General features: G+C 48.0%; 2 protein-coding genes across 8 annotated transcripts in view; one reads left to right on the top strand and one right to left on the bottom strand.

Moving 5' to 3' along the window:
- OXR1 (oxidation resistance 1) overlaps nucleotides 1-22,046 on the top strand; it is an 864,461-nt gene that overhangs the window by 835,929 nt on the left and 6,486 nt on the right. The gene's annotated exons all lie outside the window — the stretch shown is intronic.
- On the bottom strand, nucleotides 1,375-2,805 carry LOC134928497 (kinesin-like protein KIF19). Its single transcript, XM_063924319.1, has one exon. It carries the CDS (start codon nucleotides 2,721-2,723, stop codon nucleotides 1,464-1,466), a length of 1,260 nt encoding a protein of 419 aa, XP_063780389.1. The 5' UTR covers nucleotides 2,724-2,805; the 3' UTR covers nucleotides 1,375-1,463.

The raw sequence follows: 22,046 nt of genomic DNA on the forward strand, positions 1-22,046 counted from the left end.
CCACTCTCTAGTTCCGCCACTGGGTCAGGGATAGGTTGGGGAAGTGTAAGCAGCGATAGTGAGCAGCGGCAGCTAGGACTGAGGGTTATGCCATAGCGGACAGACAGTACCGGCCGATGGTAGCACCATTATGTTTAATTTTTTTTCCTCGGGGGTGTATTATATCTACTTTCTTATTAGGAACTAGGGAGAAATTTGATTAAGCCATGTGATTTTACTGAGAGAATGCAAAATAGTATTAGATATTTTCCTGGGCAGTGCTAGACACCTTTCCCCTTATTCCCTCCCCGTGATGCACCCCCTAATAAAATTAGCTGTGCACGCCTATGGTCATTAGTGGTTTTTATTAATATTCTACAATTGCCGGCATAATGTTATGTTGGGGTAAAGCGGGTTGTGGTGGGGGGTAACCTGTAAAGGTGCCATATACTAGACGACACGTAAATGCTGATTTCTCGTTAACGATTATCCTTCAACTCCCCCGGCAGTTCTGGGCAAACGATATAGTACAATACATATGATATACCTTTAAGATATATCTTAAGATCTGGGAGTGGCTACACCCAGGAGCATGCTGACTACAGCTTCAGATCTTCCCTGCAGCAGGGAAGATCAGAAGCTCAGACCAACGACCAGCGGGACCGCACATCGTGATCATAATCGTTCACAGACACTGAACGATCTGCACTTTTATGACCGATTTGTAGCTCCGATCTGTCGGAAATGGCCAAATCGCTAATAATATTATTTAGTGTATGGGCGCCTTAAGACTATGTGGGGGGAATCTGCACATTGATGGCTTACAACTGCAGTGAGGTGTGGCCATGTAGTTATAGCTATGGAGATAAGTGGCGGAGGGCAGAGGTTACGGACGCCGGCGGTGGCTTGTGAAGTGTGAGTGATCCCATACGGACACCTCAGCTGCCTGGTGAAAAATATCACTTTTTTTTTTCAGAAAAAGCTGCTTTGCAAAAATAGCAGTTTTTCGGAAGTGATATTTTTATAAGGGAGTCATGAGGAATTTCAAAAAAATTGTGAAATGTAAGCGTGAGAATGAAAAACTAAAAATTCTTATTTCACAGATTTTTTCATAATGAATATGCCCCCATGCCACATAACAAGAATACAATACATAAGGATGCAAGAAAATGTCATTGTGAAACATAATGAACTGAAACCAGCAACATCACAAATGATGTATAAGCAGCTGAAGTACCCGGCATTGCCCAGGTTTATATCTTCAAGTTATTAACGTATCAAGGAGTTAGATGGAACTGTCAACATTTTATAATAATAATAATAATAATTAGCAGCTCTTCCAACACACCAATGAGGTGGCTGCCCAGTGTCGTTTTTTTTTTTTCTTGGGGTGTCGCCAGGAGCCCTAATCCCCAGCTCTCATTTTTTTTTTTTTATAATCACCTTTACCGCCAACGGTGTTCCTGCCGGCCCAAGTGGTGTTTCTACAGCCATCTACGTGCTAATTCTAGAAATGTGTAAGAATTTGCACTGGCACGAGCTGTAGCACTGATCTCATGTGCAGACTGTAAATTCTTTGCCAAAGGGACCATGCGGGGCAAATTAATCAGCGGTGCCATAGTGCGTCTCATAATAAACTGCATGTCTTTCTGCAGCACTGCGCCCCCCCTGCCCCTCTCAGCAGTACCATGGGGGACACTGTTTCTCTCCACCCGTGTCTGGATGAATTTGGCCTTGCTCCCATAGGTCATTGTGCTGCGTGACTCTTCAAAGGCACTATCTGCAGGGCTGACGTGTGCAATCATGACCATTCTGCTTTTCCCGCTCAGTGCGCCCTTTAGCAGCCAGGTCAGTTTACTGTCCCGATAGTTTATATGGCTGCCTGGTTTCTCGCGCAGTGCCATGATGCACTTTCTGAGGGCGAGGAGGGAGCGGTTGATGTAACCTCCTTCTTTCATGGTCTTGCCACTGTTTGTAGTCTGGCTTGCCCGCTCTGATCCTGCCAGGTCCACCATGTACAGGCAGCCTGTGCTAACCCCATCACTGCCTGTTTGTTTTACGGTGATTTGTAATATGGCATGGGAGCGTGATGAGGTCTTATTAGCTGCTGTTGTTGTTTCAGAGCGCCTTTTGTTTCCCATCTTCAGCAGATTCATGGCCTCCTCAGGAGTGCTAGGGGAGAACGCAGTAATCCCTAGTATTTTGGTGTTACCATAAGGATCTTCTCTGAGGGCCAAAGATCCAGAAGAAGGTCTTAATAGGTCCCGGATTGTTTCATTGTAGATCTCAGCATATGACAATGATACAGAGAAATTATCTCTCCTTCCAGTCTCCTCAATAGTCTTATACAGGTCCTTCAGGGTGCGATAAATCATTCCGGGCTCGCGAGGCTTACCCATCATAGTATAGGTCTTCCCTGCGCCTGTTGGGCCGTAGGCGAATATGGCAGCATTGTACCCAGCTAGGATGTCATCCACTATGTTCTTCATCGTGGAATCATATACATTTTCCTGAGTAGCTGCCTGATCGAACACGTGGTTAAAGGTGAATGTTGTTTCTCTTGTCCTGCTCGAGCGCAGTACGTCATAAGGATCCTCGCCAGGGTCCTTCAGTAGCAGCGTCTGCGGACCAAGTTGGTGTGTGATGCACTGGGCTCGATTCTTAGTCTCCATCAAATTAAATGGACGGATGCGCAGAGCCACAGTCACGTGATGGTCTATAGCGTTCTTCTGTTCAGTATTCATCTTCTCGATTCTAATATAAGAAAAGCGAAAGAAAATTATCTGTGTGTTGGCACTAGTCCAGCAATATCAGATATGAGCCAGGAAGCAGCCAGCTGCCTGTTCTATACCCATCAGCTGCATTATGACATCACTATGACATCACAATCAGCTGCACTATGACATCACAATCGGCCCTGTGGCAGAGGGGCACTGCTATGTATCTCATCCAGGGCATACTGTTAAAGAAGAGTCATCGTCTTCTGATCTCTCTGGGATGCCTGACGCAGATGGGAGAAGCCGTCTGAGGTCATCCTTGTTGATGTCATAGGATGCATCTTTCTGTCTAGCTTTCCCCAACTCCATTAATTAATTAGGAGGCAGAAGGAAGGGTATAAAAGAACTTAAGAGGACTTTGAAACTGGGACCAAACCCCCATCTGTCAAGAATTCCTTAATATGTCTTTTATAATGTACAGTTAGAAGGTTCAAACTGTTTTAAGTATTTGTAGAGTTTAGAAGTTATTTATTACCAGTTATTTATATAGCGCACATATTCTGCAGCACTTTACAGAAAATATTTGGCCATTCACATCAGTCCCTGCCCCAGTAGAGCTCACAGTCTATTTGTACACGCACACACATTCATGCTAGGCTTCATTTTGTTGGATGCCAATTAACCTACCAGTATATTTTCTCTGACGTCCTAGTGGATGCTGGGAACTCCGTAAGGACCATGGGGAATAGACGGGCTCCGCAGGAGACTGGGCACTCTAAAAGAAAGATTAGGTACTATCTGGTGTGCACTGGCTCCTCCCACTATGACCCTCCTCCAGACCTCAGTTAGATTTCTGTGCCCGGCCGAGCTGGATGCACACTAGGGGCTCTCCTGAGCTCCTAGAAAGAAAGTTTATTTAGGTTTTTTATTTTACAGTAAGACCTGCTGGCAACAGGCTCACTGCATCGAGGGACTAAGGGGAGAAGAAGCGAACCTACCTGCTTGCAGCTAGCTTGGGCTTCTTAGGCTACTGGACACCATTAGCTCCAGAGGGATCGACCGCATGGAACTGGCCTTGGTGTTCGTTCCCGGAGCTGCGCCGCCGCCCCCCTTACAGAGCCAGAAGCAAGAAGAGGTCCGGAAAATCGTCGGCAGAAGACTTCGGTCTTCACCAAGGTAGCGCACAGCACTGCAGCTGTGCGCCATTGCTCCTCATGCACACTTCACACTCCGGTCACTGAGGGTGCAGGGCGCTGGGGGGGGGCGCCCTGAGGGCAATATATGACACCTTGGCTGGCAAATCTACATCATATATAGTCCTAGAGGCTATATAGATGTAAAATTACCCCTGCCAGTATTCCAGAAAAAGCGGGAGAAAGTCAGTTGAAAAAGGGGCGGGGCTTCTCCCTCAGCACACTGGTGCCATTTTCTCTTCACAGTGCAGCTGGAAGACAGCTCCCCAGGCTCTCCCCTGTAGTTTTCAGGCTCAAAGGGTTAAAAAGAGAGGGGGGGCACAAAATTTAGGCGCAATATTGTATATACAAGCAGCTATTGGGAAAAATTCACTCAATATAGTGTTAATCCCAAAATTATATAGCGCTCTAGTGTGTGCTGGCATACTCTCTCTCTGTCTCCCCAAAGGGCTGTGTGGGGTCCTGTCCTCAGTCAGAGCATTCCCTGTGTGTGTGTGTGTGTGTGTGTGTGTGCGGTGTGTCGGTACGGCTGTGTCGACACGTTTGATGAGGAGGCTTATGTGATGGCAGAGCAGATGCCGATAAATGTGATGTCGCCCCCTGTGGGGCCGACACCAGAGTGGATGGATAGGTGGAAGGTATAAACCGACAGTGTCAACTCCTTACATAAAAGGCTGGATGACGTAACAGCTATGGGACAGCCGGCTTCTCAGCCCGCGCCTGCCCAGGCGTCTCAAAGGCCATCAGGGGCTCAAAAACGCCCGCTCCCTCAGATGGCAGACACAGATGTCGACACGGAGTCTGACTCCAGTGTCGACGAGGTTGAGACATATACACAATCCACTAGGAACATCCGTTACATGATCCCGGCAATAAAAAATGTGTTACACATTTCTGACATTAACCCAAGTACCACTAAAAAAGGGTTTTATGTTTGGGGAGAAAAAGCAGGCAGTGTTTTGTTCCCCCATCAAATGAGTGAATGAAGTGTGAAAAAGCGTGGGTTCCCCCGATAAGAAACTGGTAATTTCTAAAAAGTTACTGATGGCGTACCCTTTCCCGCCAGAGGATAAGTTACGCTGGGAGATATCCCCTAGGGTGGATAAGGCGCTCACACGTTTGTCAAAAAAGGTGGCACTGCCGTCTTAGGATACGGCCACTTTGAAGGTACCTGCTGATAAAAAGCAGGAGGCTATCCTGAAGTCTGTATTTACACACTCAGGTACTAGACTGAGACCTGCAGATAGTGCTGCTGCAGCGTGGTCTGTAACCCTGTCAAACAGGGATACTATTTTGCGAACATAAGACGTCATCTTATATATGAGGGATGCACAGAGGGATATTTTGCCGGCTGGCATCCAGAATTAATGCAATGTCCATTCTGTCAGGAGGGTATTAGAGACCCGACACTGGACAGGTGATGCTGACTTTAAAAGGCACATAGAGCCTTATAAGGGTGAGGAATTGTTTGGGGATGGTCTCTGGGACCTCGTATCCACAGCAACAGCTGGGAAGAAATTTTTTTACCTCAGGTTTCCTCACAGCCTAAGAAAGCACTGTATTATCAGGTACAGTCCTTTCGGCTTCAGAAAAGCAAGCGGGTCAAAGGCGCTTCCTTTCTGCACAGAGACGAGGGAAGAGGGAAAAAGCTGCACCAGTCAGCCAGTTCCCAGAATCAAAATTCTTCCCCCGCTTCCTCTGAGTCCACCGCATGACGCGGGGGCTCCACAGGCGTAGCCAGGTACGGTGGGGGGCCGCCTCAAAAATTTTCAGCGATCAGTGGGCTTGCTCACAGGTGGATCCCTGGATCCTTCAAGTAGTATCTCAGGGGTACAAGCTGGAATTCGAGGCGCCTCCCCCCCGCCGTTTCCTCAAATCTGCCTTGCCGACAACTCCCTCAGGCAGGGAGGCTGTGCTAGAGGCAATTCACAAGCTGTATTCCCAGCAGGTGATAGTCAAGGTGCCCCTACTTCAATAAGGACGGGGTTACTATTCCACACTGTTTGTGGTACCGAAACCGGACGGTTCGGTGAGACCCATTTTAAATTTGAAATCCTTGAACACATACATAAAAAAATTCAAGTTCAAGATGAAATCGCTCAGGGCGGTTATTGCAAGCCTGGAGGAGGGGGATTACATGGTATCCCTGGACATCAAGGATGCTTACCTACATGTCCCCATTTACCATCCTCACCAGGAGTACCTCAGATTTGTGGTACAGGATTGCCATTACCAATTCCAAACACTGCCGTTTGGACTGTCCACGGCACCGAGGGTCTTTACCAAGGTAATGGCAGAAATTATGATACTCCTTCGAAAAAAGGGAGTTTTAATTATCCCGTACTTGGACGACCTCCTTATAAAGGCGAGGTCCAAGGAGCAGTTGTTGGTCGGAGTAGCACTATCTCGGGAAGTGCTACAACAGCACGGATGGATTCTATACATTCCAAAGTCACAGCTGGTTCCTACCACACGCCTACTGTTCCTGGGGATGGTTCTGGACACAGAACAGAAAAAAGTGTTTCTCCCGCAGGAGAAAGCCAAGGAGCTGTCATCTCTAGTCAGAGACCTCCTGAAACCAAAACAGGTATGGGTGCATCACTGCACACGAGTCCTGGGAAAAATGGTAGCTTCTTACGAAGCAAAATTCCATTCGGCAGGTTCCATGCAAGAACCCTTCAGTGGGACCTCTTGGACAAGTGGTCAGGATCGCATCTTCAGATGCATCGGCTGATAACCCTGTCTCCAAGGACCAGGGTATCTCTACTGTGGTGGCTGCAGAGTGCTCATCTTCAAGAGGGCCGCAGATTCGGCATACAGGACTGGGTCCTGGTAACCACGGATGCCAGCCTTCGAGGCTGGGGGGCAGTCACACAGGGAAGAAATTTCCAAGGACTTTGGTCAAGTCAGGAGTCGTCCCTACACATAAATATTCTGGAACTGAGGGCCATTTACAATGCCCTAAGTCTGGCAAGGCCTCTGCTTCAAAACCAGCCGGTACTGATCCAATCAGACAACATCACGGCAGTCGCCCATGTAAACCGACAGGGCGGCACAAGAAGCAGGATGGCGATGGCAGAAGCCACAAGGATTCTCCGATGGGCGGAAAATCACATCTTCGCACTGTCAGCAGTGTTCATTCCGGGAGTGGACAACTGGGAAGCAGACTTCCTCAGCAGACACGACCTACACCCGGGAGATTGGGGACTTCATCCAGAAGTCTTCCAACTGTTGGTAAACCGTTGGGAAAGGCCACAGGTGGACATGATGGCGTCCCGCCTAAACAAAAAACTAGATATTGCGCCAGGTCAAGGGACCCTCAGGCAATAGCTGTGGACGCTCTAGTGACACCGTGGGTGTACCAGTCGGTTTATGTATTCCCTCCTCTGCCTCTCATACCAAAGGTACTGAGAATAATAAGAAAACGAGGAGTAAGAACGATACTCGTAGTTCCGGATGGGCCAAGAAGAGCTTGGTACCCAGAACTTCAAGAAATGATATCAGAGGACCCATGGCCTCTACCGCTCAGACAGGATCTGCTACAGCAGGGGCCCTGTCTGTTCCAAGACTTACCGTGGCTGCGTTTGACGGCATGGCGGTTGAATTCCGGATCCTAAAGGAAAAGGGCATTCCGGAAGAAGTCATTCCTACGCTGATAAAAGCCAGGAAAGAAGTAACCGCAAACCATTATCACCGTATTTGGCGAAAATATGTTGCGTGGTGTGAGGCCAGGAAGGCCCCAACAGAGGAATTTCAGCTGGGTCGTTTTCTGCACTTCCTACAGTCAGGGGTGACTATGGGCCTAAAATTGGGTTCCATTAAGGTCCAGATTTCGGCTCTGTCGATTTTCTTCCAGAAAGAACTGGCTTCACTGCCTGGAGTTCAGACATTTGTAAAGGGAGTGCTACATATTCAGCCCCCTTTTGTGCCTCCTGTGGCACCTTGGGATCTCAACGTGGTGTTGAGTTTCTTAAAATCACATTGGTTTGAGCCACTTAAAACTGTGGATTTGAAATATCTCACGTGGAAAGTGGTCATGTTATTGGCCTTGGCTTTGGCCAGGCGTGTGCCAGAATTGGCGGCTTTGTCATGTAAAAGCCCTTATCTGATTTTCCATATGGATAGGGCAGAATTGAGGACTCGTCCCCAGTTTCTCCCTAAGGTGGTATCAGCTTTTCACTTGAACCAACCTATTGTAGTGCCTGCGGCTACTAGGGACTTGGAAGATTCCAAGTTGCTGGACGTAGTCAGGGCCTTAAAAATGTATATTTCCAGGACGGCTGGAGTCAGGAAAACTAACTCGCTTTTTATCCTGTAGGCACCCAACAAAATAGGTGCTCCTGCTTCTAAGCAGACTATTGCTCGCTGAATTTGTAGCACAATTCAGCTGGAGCATTCTGCGGCTGGATTGCCGCATCCTAAATCAGTAAAAGCCCATTCCACGAGGAAAGTGGGCTCATCTTGGGCGGCTGCCCGAGGGGTCTCGGCTTTACAATTTTGCCGAGCTGCAACTTGGTCAGGGGCAAACACGTTTGCTAAATTCTACAAAATTGATACCCTGGCTGAGGAGGACCTTGAGTTCTCTCATTCGGTGCTGCAGAGTCATCTGCACTCTCCCGCCCGTTTGGGAGCTTTGGTATAATCCCCATGGTCCTTACGGAGTTCCCAGCATCCACTAGGACGTCAGAGAAAATAAGATTTTACTCACCGGTAAATCTATTTCTCGTAGTCCGTAGTGGATGCTGGGCTCCCATCCCAAGTGCGGATTGTCTGCAATACTTGTATGTAGTTATTGCCTAACTAAGGGTTATTGTTGAGCCATCTGTTGAGAGGCTCAGTTATATTTCATACTGTTAACTGGGTGTAGTATCGCGAGTTATACGGTGTGATTGGTGTGGCTGGTATGAGTCTTACCCGGGATTCAAAATCCTTCCTTATTGTGTCAGCTCTTCCGGGCACGGTATCCTAACTGAGGTCTGGAGAAGGGTCATAGTGGGAGGAGCCAGTGCACACCAGATAGTACCTAATCTTTCTTTTAGAGTGCCCAGTCTCCTGCGGAGCCCGTCTATTCCCCATGGTCCTTACGGAGTTCCCAGCATCCACTACGGACTAAGAGAAATAGATTTACCGGTGAGTAAAATCTTATTTTTATATTGTGGTAGGAATCCGGAGTAAAACCATGCAAGTACTGGGAGAACATGCAAACTCCACACAGGGACATGGTGGAAATTGAACCCATGACCTCAGTACTGCGCATGGCTTAGACTTACTGTTACTAATACACATGACAAAAGTTAATATGCACAAAGACCCTTACTCTCTGCATGTTTGTATTCATTAACAATTGTGGGAGCAGTTCTATTGCTTGTAATAATATAATCATCTATCCCAGGCTACTAGGTTAGAGGGTGCTGCCTGGGTGCGACTATACAGGCTGTAGGCTGCAGAGAGCGTGCCTGGAGTGTCCAAAGGAAGCTCTGGGGGCAGCCCTGTAGCAGCGGTACTGGCTGCAGCCTGGAAGTGAGACGCCGGAGCCAGCGAGCAGGATCACAAACGCAGGCTGATACACGCCCCAAAACATCTGTTAACCCCCTGTCTTTCTGGGGAGTCACACGAGTATGAATATTCACCATGGAGTCAATCCGTCAAATAGCGGAGATTTGCAGTATGGCTATACAGCTTAATATTAGCATACCTCCCAACATTGTATCCGCACCTGCGTTCCCGTCACTGTGGGGGCATGCCCAGAACTCTTCGAAATGCTGGGCACTTCCAGGCTCCCCCTACACTGGATAGCTGGCATCTTTCATAGCAGAGCAGCGGTGTGTGCTCCCCCCAACTACTACCCCACCACCACCGTGGGACACTGCAGCCAGCGGGTGGGACAGCAGGATAGTCCTAGGAAAACGGGACTGTCTCGCTGAGTGCGGGACAGTTGGGAGGTATGGTTGTACTAGGCCTATTGGGGACTTTTTACCATTCCAAATAGAGGTGCGCATTGCCTTCTCTATTGCTAAGGTGTCTCCATGAGACAACAAAATAGGGTGTGTAGGGGGTAAAGTAGTCTAGGGAGTCGCATCATCTTTACCAAACTGGTCTCCCTAAATGAGAGTTGTAGTTTCTCCCGTCCCTCACTATCTGTGGTGATGTCATGTAGAAGGTTTGTCATATTGCATGTGTATACATTAGTAAGGCTTTTAAGCAGTTGAATCCCCGAGCATAGGGTCCATGACTAAATTAGAGCGCAGGTGTGAGAGGGGACAGCCGTGCCTTGTACCACGGGACATCACAATCTTATCACCTACATTTAATAATAATAATATGTTTATTTACATAGCACTTCTTCATCAGGACTGAAGGCGCTTTTTACAGACCTTAAAAACAATGCACACAGTACAAAAGATTAAGTAATACAGCAATAGACAAACCACACAGAAATAAAAACAAAAGGAATCCCAGAGAGTACAATAAGCATAATACAGGGTTGGTTCAGTCATTTTGGCTAATAACCTCCATGGGTTGTACATTCCACCCACAAAAGTTACCAGGTGAGGCAGCCATCTTGGGCGCACTATGTATTATTACCCTGGGTGGAATAGGTCACGCCTACAAGAGATGACCCAAAATGGCTGGTTGCAGCGACCTAATGCCAGGAGTAGTGTCCCAGCACAACTGTCAAGTCCATGTATTTTTTCATCCCGTCCACGAGTGCACCAAATAGGGCGGCCATGTTAGGTACGCTATGAAACTTACACTACGGAAGATGAGCCATACAGGGACCCAAGGCATATATGGGAAACTTGTGGTAGTATGATATACCCTGTATTGATCCATGTGTCGTATATTCCACCCACAGGGGTACTGTAGGTTGCTGCTGGCAGGGTGTGCAAATTGTGGAGGTATGACATTATAGGCGTAGCAGCATACAGTAGGGCGAAAGTACATGGTACATGATGGGGTCCATGCGGCAGCAGATCAGAGAGACCGTAGGTGGCAGTATCCGCATAGGCCCCCAAAAAATAGGGAATTAGTTTTGCATGAAAAACCACTTCCATGGTGGCAACCATTCTGTGTGTGTGTGTGTGTGTGTGTGTGTGTTGGGGGAAGGGGGGTTAAATCATGCTAAACTGATAGTAAAATAGTGTAGCCATGTAAAGGGTTAGTTGCCAGTTAGATGGATGGCATACTGTAGTGTAGGGTCTCGGGGGGTGCCTGAGAAGGTGACGCAGCCGGGGGAAGGGGGGCAGAGTGGTGGTGGCGGCGGCGACAGGCAGCGTTGGAGATTTTGGTATCCGTTTGGATGATTGACCATGTTAAGGTCGACCACTATTGGTCGGCATTGACCTAGTCGGCATGGGCAAATGGTCAGCACATTACAATTGTCGACACAGGACAGGCCGACATATGAAAAGGTCAACATTTTTTTTTTTTTTTAAATAAATAGATTTTTTATCTTTTTTATGCTTTACTATCCACGTGGACTACTATTGGGAACGGTAACAGCAAAGGGATTGGTCACTGTCAAACGGACATGGGCCCTCATTCCGAGTTGATCGCACCAAGCAACTTTTTGCTGCTGGTGCGATCAACTAATCTCCGCCTATGGGGGAGTGTATTTTAGCATAGCAGGGCTGCGATCGCTTGTGCAGCCCTGCTATGCTAAAAAAGTTTCACTCAAAACAAGACCAGCCCTGGACATACTTACCCTGTGCGACGGATCCAGCGATGGTGGGACCGGCTTTGACGTCACACCGTTCACCTGGACACGCCTGCATTTTACTTACCATTCCCCAAAAAAGGCAGCAAACGGTAAGCTGACGCCCCAGAACACCCTCTTGCTGTCCATCTTCTTGCGGTCGTTGCTGCTGCGACCACTTTCTTCTCTGTCAGCATTGTTGCCCGGTGCAACCCAGACCCGTTCGCACCGCAGCGAAGAACCGCTGTGTGCGAACGGGTCAGAATGACCCCCATGCTCTCTTCACTTCCCATTCACTGATTCATCACACGGAAAGGCAGCAGCAGTGTCAGGATTCCTGATATAGATTCTGTTACACTCTCCTTATGTCACAGCACCCCACAGATATACCAGGATTGTAAATGCTTAGAAACTACTACTACTACTAGTGCTATATCACGGGTGTAGTATGGTATGCCGGCGGCCGGGCTCCTGGCGACCAGCATACCGGCGCCGGGAGTCCGACCGCCGGCATACAGACAGCGTGGCGAGCGCAAAGGAGCCCCTTGCGGCCTTGTTGCGCTCGCCATGCTGCGGGCACGGTGGCGCGCCACGCTATTTATTCTCCCTCCAGGGGGGGTCGTGGACCCCCACGAGGGAGAATATCTGTCGGTATGCCGGGTGTCGGGATCCCGGCACCGGTATACTGTGCACACCACTCTCTAGTTCCGCCACTGGGTCAGGGATAGGTTGGGGAAGTGTAAGCAGCGATAGTGAGCAGCGGCAGCTAGGACTGAGGGTTATGCCATAGCGGACAGTCAGTACCGGCCAATGGTAGCACCATTATGTTTAATTTTTTTTCTCTGGGGTGTATTATATCTACTTTCTTATTAGGAACTAGGGAGAAATTTGATTAAGCCATGTGATTTTACTGAGAGAATGCAAAATAGTATTAGATATTTTCCTGGGCAGTGCTAGACACCTTTCCCCTTATTCCCTCCCCGTGATGCACCCCCTAATAAAATTAGCTGTGCACGCCTATGGTCATTAGTGGTTTTTATTAATATTCTACAATTGCCGGCATAATGTTATGTTGGGGTAAAGCGGGTTGTGGTGGGGGGTAACCTGTAAAGGTGCCATATACTAGACGACACGTAAATGCTGATTTCTCGTTAACGATTATCCTTCAACTCCCCCGGCAGTTCTGGGCAAACGATATAGTACAATACATATGATATACCTTTAAGATATATCTTAAGATCTGGGAGTGGCTACACCCAGGAGCATGCTGACTACAGCTTCAGATCTTCCCTGCAGCAGGGAAGATCAGAAGCTCAGACCAACGACCAGCGGGACCGCGCATCGTGATCATAATCGTTCACAGACACTGAACGATCTGCACTTTTATGACCGATTTGTAGCTCCGATCTGTCGGAAATGGCCAACTCGCTAATAATATTATTTAGTGTATGGGCGCCTTAAGACTATGTGGGGGGAATCTGCACATTGATGGCTTACAACTGCAGTGAGGTGTGGCCATGTAGTTATAGCTATGGAGATAAGTGGCGGAGGGCAGAGGTTACGGACGCCGGCGGTGGCTTGTGAAGTGTGAGTAATCCCATACGGACACCTCAGCTGCCTGGTGAAAAATATCACTTTTTTTTTTCAGAAAAAGCTGCTTTGCAAAAATAGCAGTTTTTCGGAAGTGATATTTTTATAAGGGAGTCATGAGGAATTTCAAAAAAATTGTGAAATGTAAGCGTGAGAATTAAAAACTAAAAATTCTTATTTCACAGATTTTTTCATAATGAATATGCCCCCATGCCACATAACAAGAATACAATACATAAGGATGCAAGAAAATGTCATTGTGAAACATAATGAACTGAAACCAGCAACATCACAAATGATGTATAAGCAGCTGAAGTACCAAAAATCGCGGAAGAAGCCCGCCGCTGAGGGGGCGGGGCCTTCTTCCTCAGCACTCACCAGCGCCATTTTCTCTCCACAGCTCCGCTGAGAGGAAGCTCCCCAGGCTCTCCCCTGCAATAGAAGAGGGTAAAAAGAGAGGGGGGGCATATAAATTTGGTGCAAAAATAATATATACAGCAGCTACTGGGTTAACACTAAGTTACTGTGTGATTCCTGGGTCATATAGCGCTGGGGTGTGTGCTGGCATACTCTCTCTCTCTGTCTCTCCAAAGGGCCTTGTGGGGGAACTGTCTTCAAATAGAGCATCCCCTGTGTGTGTGGTGTGTCGGTACGTGTGTGTCGACATGTCTGAGGTAAAAAGCTCCCCTAAGGAGGAGATAGAGCAAATATGTGTGTGAGAGGGTGTCTCCGTCGACAACGCCGACACCTGTTTGGATATGTGTAAGTGCTGAGGTGAATTTATTGCACAAAAGATTAGAGAACAGACAGGAAATCTACCCATGTCTGTCCCTATGTCACAGAGACCTTCAGAGTCTCACAATGCTCACTATTCAAAATAATAGACACTGATATCGACAGGGAGTTTGACTCCAGTGTCGACTACGATAATGCAAAGTTACAGCCAAAATGGCTGAAAGGTATTCAATATATGATTATTGTAATAAAAGATGATTTGCATATCACTGATGACTCATTTGTCCCTGACACAAGGGTACACATGTTAAGGGGAAGAAAGCCGAGGTAAATTTCCTTCCTCTCATGAGGAAAAAGAGCGGGAATCTCCAGACAAGAGACTGCAGCTTCCCACAAAAAATTCTCAGGCAGTATCCTTTCCCCACTAGGGCCAGGATGTGATGGGAATCTTCCCCTAGGGTGTCACGTTTGCACAGAAGGCAGCACTAGCTATTCTCAGGGATCCTGCAGATAGCGTGCACATTCTAGTACACTACTCAGACCGGCGATTGTGTCGGCATGGGTTTATTGTTCTGTGGCAGCGTGGACAGGTACTTTATCAGCAGAGATTGAGACCCTAGTATGCATATAGATATATATGTATATATAGAGAGATATATTAAAGATGCTGTCTTAAGAGATGGGTATATATATAAAACATGCCCAAAGAGACATGAGTATACTGGGTCCTAGAGTCAAAGCTATGTCGATTTCTGCTTGACGTGTCCTGTAGAATATGCAATGGACAGATGATGCCGACTTAAGAGGCATATGGAAGGCTGAGGATTGTGTGGAGAAGGGTTCTCGGACCTGGTCTCCACAGCTATAGCTGGTAATTCTGATATTTTGCCTTATATTCCTGCACAGCCTAGGAAAGCACGACGTTATTAAATGCAGCCTTTCGAATAAAGAAACAAGAAAGTCCGAGGTGCGTCCTTTCTTGCCAGAGGCGGGGGCAGAGGAAAGAAGCCGTACAACACAGCTAGTTCCCAGGAACAGAAGTCCTCCCCGGCCTCTACAAAAATCCACCGCATGTCGCTGGGGCTCCACAGGCGGAGCTAGGCCCGGTGGGGGCACGCCTTCGGAAGTTCAGCCACAAGTGGGTTCACTCCCTGTTAGATCCCTGGGCAATAGATATTGTGTCTCAGGGATACAAGCTGGACTTTGAGAAGATGCCCCCTCACCGACGGCCCGGCCGGCTTCCCCCCACAAGAGGGAAACAGTGTTAACTGCAATTCACAAATTGTATCTTCAACAGGTGGTGGTCAAGGTTCCCCTCCTTCAACAAGGAGGGGGTTATTATTCGACCATGTTGTAGTCCCGAAACCAGACGGTTCGGTCGGACCCATATTGAATTTAAAATCCCTGAACCTGAAAGGGTTCAAGTTCAAGATGGAATCGCTAAGAGCGGTTATTGCAAGCCTGAAAGGGGGAGATTTTATGGTGACTCGGGACATAAAGGATGCATACCTTCATGTCCCCATTTATCCACCTCATCAGGCGTACCTCAGAATTGCGGTACGGGATTGTCATTACCAATTTCAGACTTTGACGTTTGGTCTCTCCACGGCCTTGAGAATATTCACCAAGGTAATGGCGGAAATGATGGTGCTCCTGCGGAAGCAAGGTGTCACTATTATCACGTACTTGGACGATCTCCTCATAAAAGCGAGATCAAGAGAGCAGTTGCTGAACAGCGTATCACTTTCTCTGGAAGTGTAACGGCAACACGGCTGGATTCTATATATTCCAAAGTCGCAGTTGGTTCTTACAGCTCATCTGCCTCTCCTAGGCATGATCCTAGACACAGACCAGAAAAGGGTTTATCTCCCGATAGAGAGAGCTCAGGAGCTCGTGACACTGGTCAGGAATCTATTAAAACCAAAACAGGTGTCAGTGCATCACTGCACTCGAGTCCTGGGAAGGAGGGTGGCATCATACGAGGCCATTCCCTTCGGCAGGTTCCATACGAGGACCTTCCAATGGGACTTACTGGACAAGTGGTCTGGATCACATCTTCAGATGCATAGGTTAATCACCCTATCCCCCAGAGCCATGGTGTCTCTCCTGTGGTGACTGCAGAGTGCTCACCTTATCGAAGGTCGCAGATTCGGCATTCAGGGCTGGGTCCTGGTGACCACGGATGCAAGCCTCCGAGGGTGGGGGGCAGTCACACAGGGAAGAAATTTCCAAGGGCTGTGGTCAAGGCAGGAGACTTGCCTTCACATCAAGATCCTGGAACTAAGGGCCATATACAGCGCCCTAAGTCAAGCGGAGACCCTGCTTCGCGACCAACTGGTTCTGATTCAGTCAGACAATATCACCGCAGTGGCTCATATAAACCACCAAGGCCGCACAAGGAGCAGGGTGGCGATGGTAGAAGCCACCAGAATTCTTCGCTTGGCGGAGAATCACGCAAGCGCACTGTCAGTAGTGTTCATTCCGGGAGTGGACAACTGGGAAGCAGACTTCCTCAGCAGGCACGACCTCCACCCGGGAGAGTGGGGACTTCATCAAGAAGTCTTCGCGCAGATTGTAGGTCGGTGGGAACTGCCACTGGTGGACATGATGGCATCCCGCCTCAACAAAAAGCTACAGAGGTATTGCGCCAGGTCATGAGACTCTCAGGCGATAGCTGTAGACGCACTGGTGACACCGTGGATGTTCCAGTCGGTTTATGTGTTTCCTCCTTTTCCTCTCTTACCCAAGGTGCTGAGAATCATAAGGAAAAGAGGAGTGAGAACAATACTCATTGTTCCGGATTGGCCAAGAAGGACTTGGTATCCAGAGCTGCAAGAAATGCTCACAGAGGACCCATGGCCTCTGCCTCTAGGGCAGGATCTGTTGCAGCAGGGACCTTGTATGTTCCAAGACTTACCGCGGCTGCGTTTGACGGCATGGCGGTTGGACGCCGGATCCTAGTAGAAAAGAGGGATTCCGGATGAGGTTATTCCTACGCTAAGGGCTAGGAAGGACGTGACGGCTAAACATTATCACTGTATACGGCGAAAATATGTTGCTGGGTGTGAGGCCAGGAATGCCTCTACAGAGGAAGTCCAGCTGGGCCGTTTCCTTCACTTCCTACAGTCGGAAGTGACTTTGGGCCTAGAATTGGGGTCCATTAAGGTCCAGATTTCGGCCCGATCCATTTTCTTTCATACAAAACCTAGCTTCTCTTCCTGAAGTTCAGACGTTTGTAAAGGGAGTGCTGCATATTCAGCCCCTTTTTTGTGCCACCAGTGGCACCTTGGGATCTTAACGTGGTGTTAAGTTTCCTGTAATCTCACTGGTTTGAGCCGCTTAAGACCGTGGAGTTAAAATATCTCACGTGGAAAGTGGTCAATAATTGGCGGCTTTGTCATGTAAAAGCCCCTATCTGGTTTTCCATATGGACAGGGCAGAATTACGGACTCGTCCGCAATTTCTGCCAAAGGTGGTGTCATCTTTTCATGTGAACCAACCTATTGTGGTGCCTGCGGCTACTCGTGACTTGGAGGATTCCAAGTTACTAGATGTAGTCAGGGCTTTGAAGATTTATGTAGCCAGATCGTCTGGAGTCAGGAAACCTGACTCGCTGTTTATCCTGTATGCATCCATCAAGCTGGGTGCTCCTGCTTCAAAGCAAACTATTGCTCGCTGGATCTGTAACACGATTCAGCAGGCTCATTCTGCGGCTGGCTTGCTGCCTCCAAAATCAGTAAAAGCCCATTCCACAAGGAAGGTGGGCTCTTCTTGGGCGGCTGCCCGAGGAGTCTCGGCATTACAGCTTTGCCGAGCAGCTACTTGGTCGGGTTCAAACACTTTTGCAAAGTTCTACAAGTTTGATACCCTGGCTGAGGAGGACCTTGTGTTTGCTCATTCGGTGCTGCAGAGTCATCCGCACTCTCCCTCCCGTTTGGGAGCTTTGGTATAATCCCCATGGTCCTTACGGAGTCCCCAGCATCCACTAGGACGTTAGAGAAAATAAGATTTTACTCACCGGTAAATCTATTTCTCGTAGTCCGTAGTGGATGCTGGGCGCCCGTCTCAAGTGCGGACTACTTCTGCAATACTTGTATATAGTTATTGCTTAAATAAGGGTTATGTTATGGTTGCATCAGGTTTGTCTGATGCTCTGTTGTTGTTCATGCTGTTGACTGGGTATGTTATCATAAGTTATACGGTGTGAATGGTGTGGCTGGTATGAGTCTTACCCTGGATTCCAAAATCCTTTCCTTGTAATGTCAGCTCTTCCGGGCACAGTTTCCTTAACTGAGGTCTGGAGGAGGGGCATAGAGGGAGGAGCCAGTGCACACCAAATCTAAGTACTAAATCTTACTTACACCAAGTACTAAATCTTTCTTAGAGTGCCCAGTCTCCTGCGGAGCCCGTCTATTCCCCATGGTCCTTACGGAGTCCCCAGCATCCACTACGGACTACGAGAAATAGATTTACCGGTGAGTAAAATCTTATTTTTGCCTCGGTGTGCGAAATCTCCTCTCTTCTAACCTAAGCGGATGTCCACGTGTCCTCTGAGTTGATCTTACCAAAAACAGATCCCAAGCAAGCTCTGTGTATTGTCCCCTTATATATTTGTAAATGTTATTCATGCCCCCTCTTGGTCTCCTCTTTTCCAGTGTAAACATGCCTAGCCTCCCAAGCCTTTCCTCGTAATCCAGCGTCTCCATTCCCCTAATCCATTTGGCAGCCCTCCTCTAAACCTTTTCTAGTTCCAGGATATCCTTTTTGTAGTGTGTTGCCCAAAATTGTGCACAGTATCCAAGATGTGGCCTCAGTAGTGATTTATATAATGGGAGTATAACACTCTCATCCCTTGCATCAATTCCGCGCTTTATACATGCTAATACCTTGTTTGCCTTCTTTGCTGCAATCCTACTTTGGGTACTGCTACTAAGTTTGTTATCTATGTGAACACCCACGTCTTTTTCCAGCACAGAAACCCCTAATTTTACCCCATTTAGTATGTAGATGTTATTTGTGTTCTTGCTACCACAGTGCATTATCTTACACTTGTCTGTATTGAACCTCATTCCCCATTTTGCTGCCCATGCTTCCAGTTTAAATAAGTCGTTCTGAAGAGACACAGCATCTCCCTCCAAATTTATAACCTTACAAGAGTTTGGTATCGTCCACAAAAATTTACACCATGCTCTCCAGACTTACTGCTAGGTCATTTATGAAGATGTTGAATAGTGGTCCAAGTATAGACCCCTGTGGCACACCACTCAGTACTTCAATCCAATTTGAAAAAGTTCCATTTACCACAACTCACTGCTCCCTATTATCTAACCAATTTCTAACCCAAGTGCATATTGTGCTCCTTAGCCCCTGTTCTTGTAACTTATGGATTAGAGGCCCTACACACTGGGCGATATTACTGAAAGATATGAACGATCTCGTTCATTAATGAACGAGATACCGTTCACATCTTTCAGTGTGGAGGCACCAGCGATGAACGATGCGCAGCCCCGCGCTCGTTCATCGTTGGTGCCCCGTCGCTTGTGCATGCAGGCCAACATGGACGATCTCGTCCATATTTGCCTGCACTGCTGTGGAGCCGGGTGACAGGGGGAGTGAAGAAACTTCACTCCCCCCGTCACTGCCTCCCAGCCGCCGGGTCGGCCGTATCCAACGTCAGGCAGCTCGGCAGCAGATCGCATAGTGCAGTGGTGGCCAACCAGTGGCTCTTGAGCCGCATGAGGCTCTTTCTTTATTTAAATGTGGCTCCCAACACTCTAAATCATGTGACCACAACATATACAGAAACTGCTACACTCCAGCCAGACATGCAGCAGCACTACAGGGACTGGAAATTGAAGGAGCCAGATACTAGAGGCGAGACACCCACTGGCAAACAGAGAACATATTAGGGGCTGCAGCAATGGCACGACTTGGTGGGGGAACTTTAGTGACACATGAGGGTGGGCTAGAGTGACACAAGGCGGAGCTGGCTGGAGAAACACAGGAGGATCCTGGCAGGAGTGACACATGGAGGAGCTGACTGGAGTGATGAAGGAGGGTGCTGGAAGTAGTGACACATGGGGAGCTGGCTGTAGTGACATAGGAGGGTGCTAGCAGGAGTGACACATGGGAGAGCTGGCAGGAGTGACATAGGAGGGTGCTAGCAGCTGTGTCACATGGGGAGCTGGCTGGAGTGACACATGGGGGAACTTAAGTTTATTATGTGAATCTGGCTTTTTAAATTATTTTATGTGAAAGTGGCTTTTTCAATGGATCTGACTTTAAAATGTGTTATTTTATGTCGTTCTGGCTTTTTCAATGTATTTTATACTGGGGCGTGGTCTAGCAGGCACAAGGCCACATTCCATTTTTGCATGCACGCCTTCGGCTCGATGTTGGCTCTTTGACGTACCTAACAAGATTTTTTTGGCTCTTTGTCACTGACTGGTTGGCCACCCCTGGCATAGTGTGTAGGGCCCTTAAGTCTCATGTAACTCATGGATAAGTCTACTGTGTCGGAAGCTTAATGTTTTCGAAAAATGTCCTTCTTATCTGGGCCCATGTTCCTGCAGGCCTTGCCGCAATATGTGACGATTAGAAATTTTACTTAACAAGATTTTATTCGGGACATTGGTGAATGTCCCCCTAAAAAAACAAACCATTGGCATATGAGGGTATAGAGTTTTTGAAAGACGTTTGGATTCAGATATCCTTTTTCCAACAGAACTATACTGGGCATGTTTACAATTAGGGCTGTAACACACACTCCGATTTTTCCCGGATGGCAAATAGCCGGACAAACTTTGTCCGGCTTTTTGCCATCCGGGAGAAACCGGCAGAGTCTGTCACACAGGACGGCTTTGAGCCATGTGTGATGCTGTGCGCATGCGCAGCATCAGACACGGCTTCAGAAAAAAACGTTGTGTGTGAAAGCTTCCCTTCACACACACGGTTTACTGGCTGCAAAGACGGCCAGGCGCCCGCCCGGCAGCCGGACCTTCCAGTGGTGAGACCCGGCTGCAACCCGGCAGCCGGGCCGGGACCGTGCCGTGTGTAAGGACACATTGCGCTGCATGTGTCTTTACATCACGACAGCGGTTTAAAGCCGGCCGGGTGTTTGCCGGGCGGCGCCAGCCGCCTCGTGTGTTTCGGCCCTTAGAGACACATCTAGCTACGGGGGCAGCAGAGCAAGCACTAGTTATACCCAGCGACACGTGACTGATAGACGCCACATGTGCCAGGAATTGTATTTGGGAACCGACTTGCTGATGGCGGTGCAGTCTCACGTATGTCCTGACCTGGTTCTGCAAAGAATCCCAGGGGAACTCCAAAAATATCTGTCTCTAACTAAACTAGGAGAGATATGGAAATTGTTCAGTTTGATGCAGTGTTCTATATTCACCCGTGCACCCCGCATGGTGTATGCCTTATGGTATAAGTCTGATTTGGCCAATCTGTCACTCTCCACCTGTTGTACAACTACACAGGAGACCATCTAACAGCATGCTGGGAATTGTAGTTACACAACAATGGCCAACTATGGGTCACCCAAGCTTGCCGAAAGTGAACACAAATACAAAAAACGGAGCCCTCCGGCAGCACATGATAGTACAGTATAATAGAATAATGTCTGTGCCCGATTCTGAATAGAATTTCTATAATATTATCATTATCCAGATTACTAGGTTGGAGGGTGCTGCCTGGGCAGCAGTTACAGCAATACACACTATATGTTTTAATATTTTGTATTTTAAGAATAATGGTTTTTAATGGTTCCCAATAAAATTCAAATTTGAATCTGCTCTTTATGTAAAGTGTCCTATAACAATGTACTTACTACTGTGTCATTACAAATTACTTACCTCCCTACACCATAGGTCTGCAAACTCTGTCCTCATTACCCCACACAGTGCATGTTTTGCAGGTCTCCTCACAGAATCACAAGTGAAATATTTAACTCCATCTGCGGACCTTTTAACATGTGTCTGAGTAATTAATAGACCTGTGCACTTGCTGGGTTACCTGCAAAACATGCGCTGTGTGGGGTAATGAGGACCGAGTTTGCAGACCTATGCCCTACACCCACACTCACTGCTCCCATTGCCGTCCTACCTCACAGCTCTTCACTCCCACCCT

Source organism: Pseudophryne corroboree, chromosome 5 (assembly GCF_028390025.1).
Source record: "Pseudophryne corroboree isolate aPseCor3 chromosome 5, aPseCor3.hap2, whole genome shotgun sequence".
In the NCBI taxonomy this organism is placed as follows: Eukaryota; Metazoa; Chordata; class Amphibia; order Anura; family Myobatrachidae; genus Pseudophryne; species Pseudophryne corroboree.

Coding starts and splice junctions, on each gene's coding strand:
- LOC134928497 (XM_063924319.1), bottom strand. CDS start 2,723: ATGAATACTGAACAGAAGAACGCTATAGACCATCACGTGACTGTGGCT.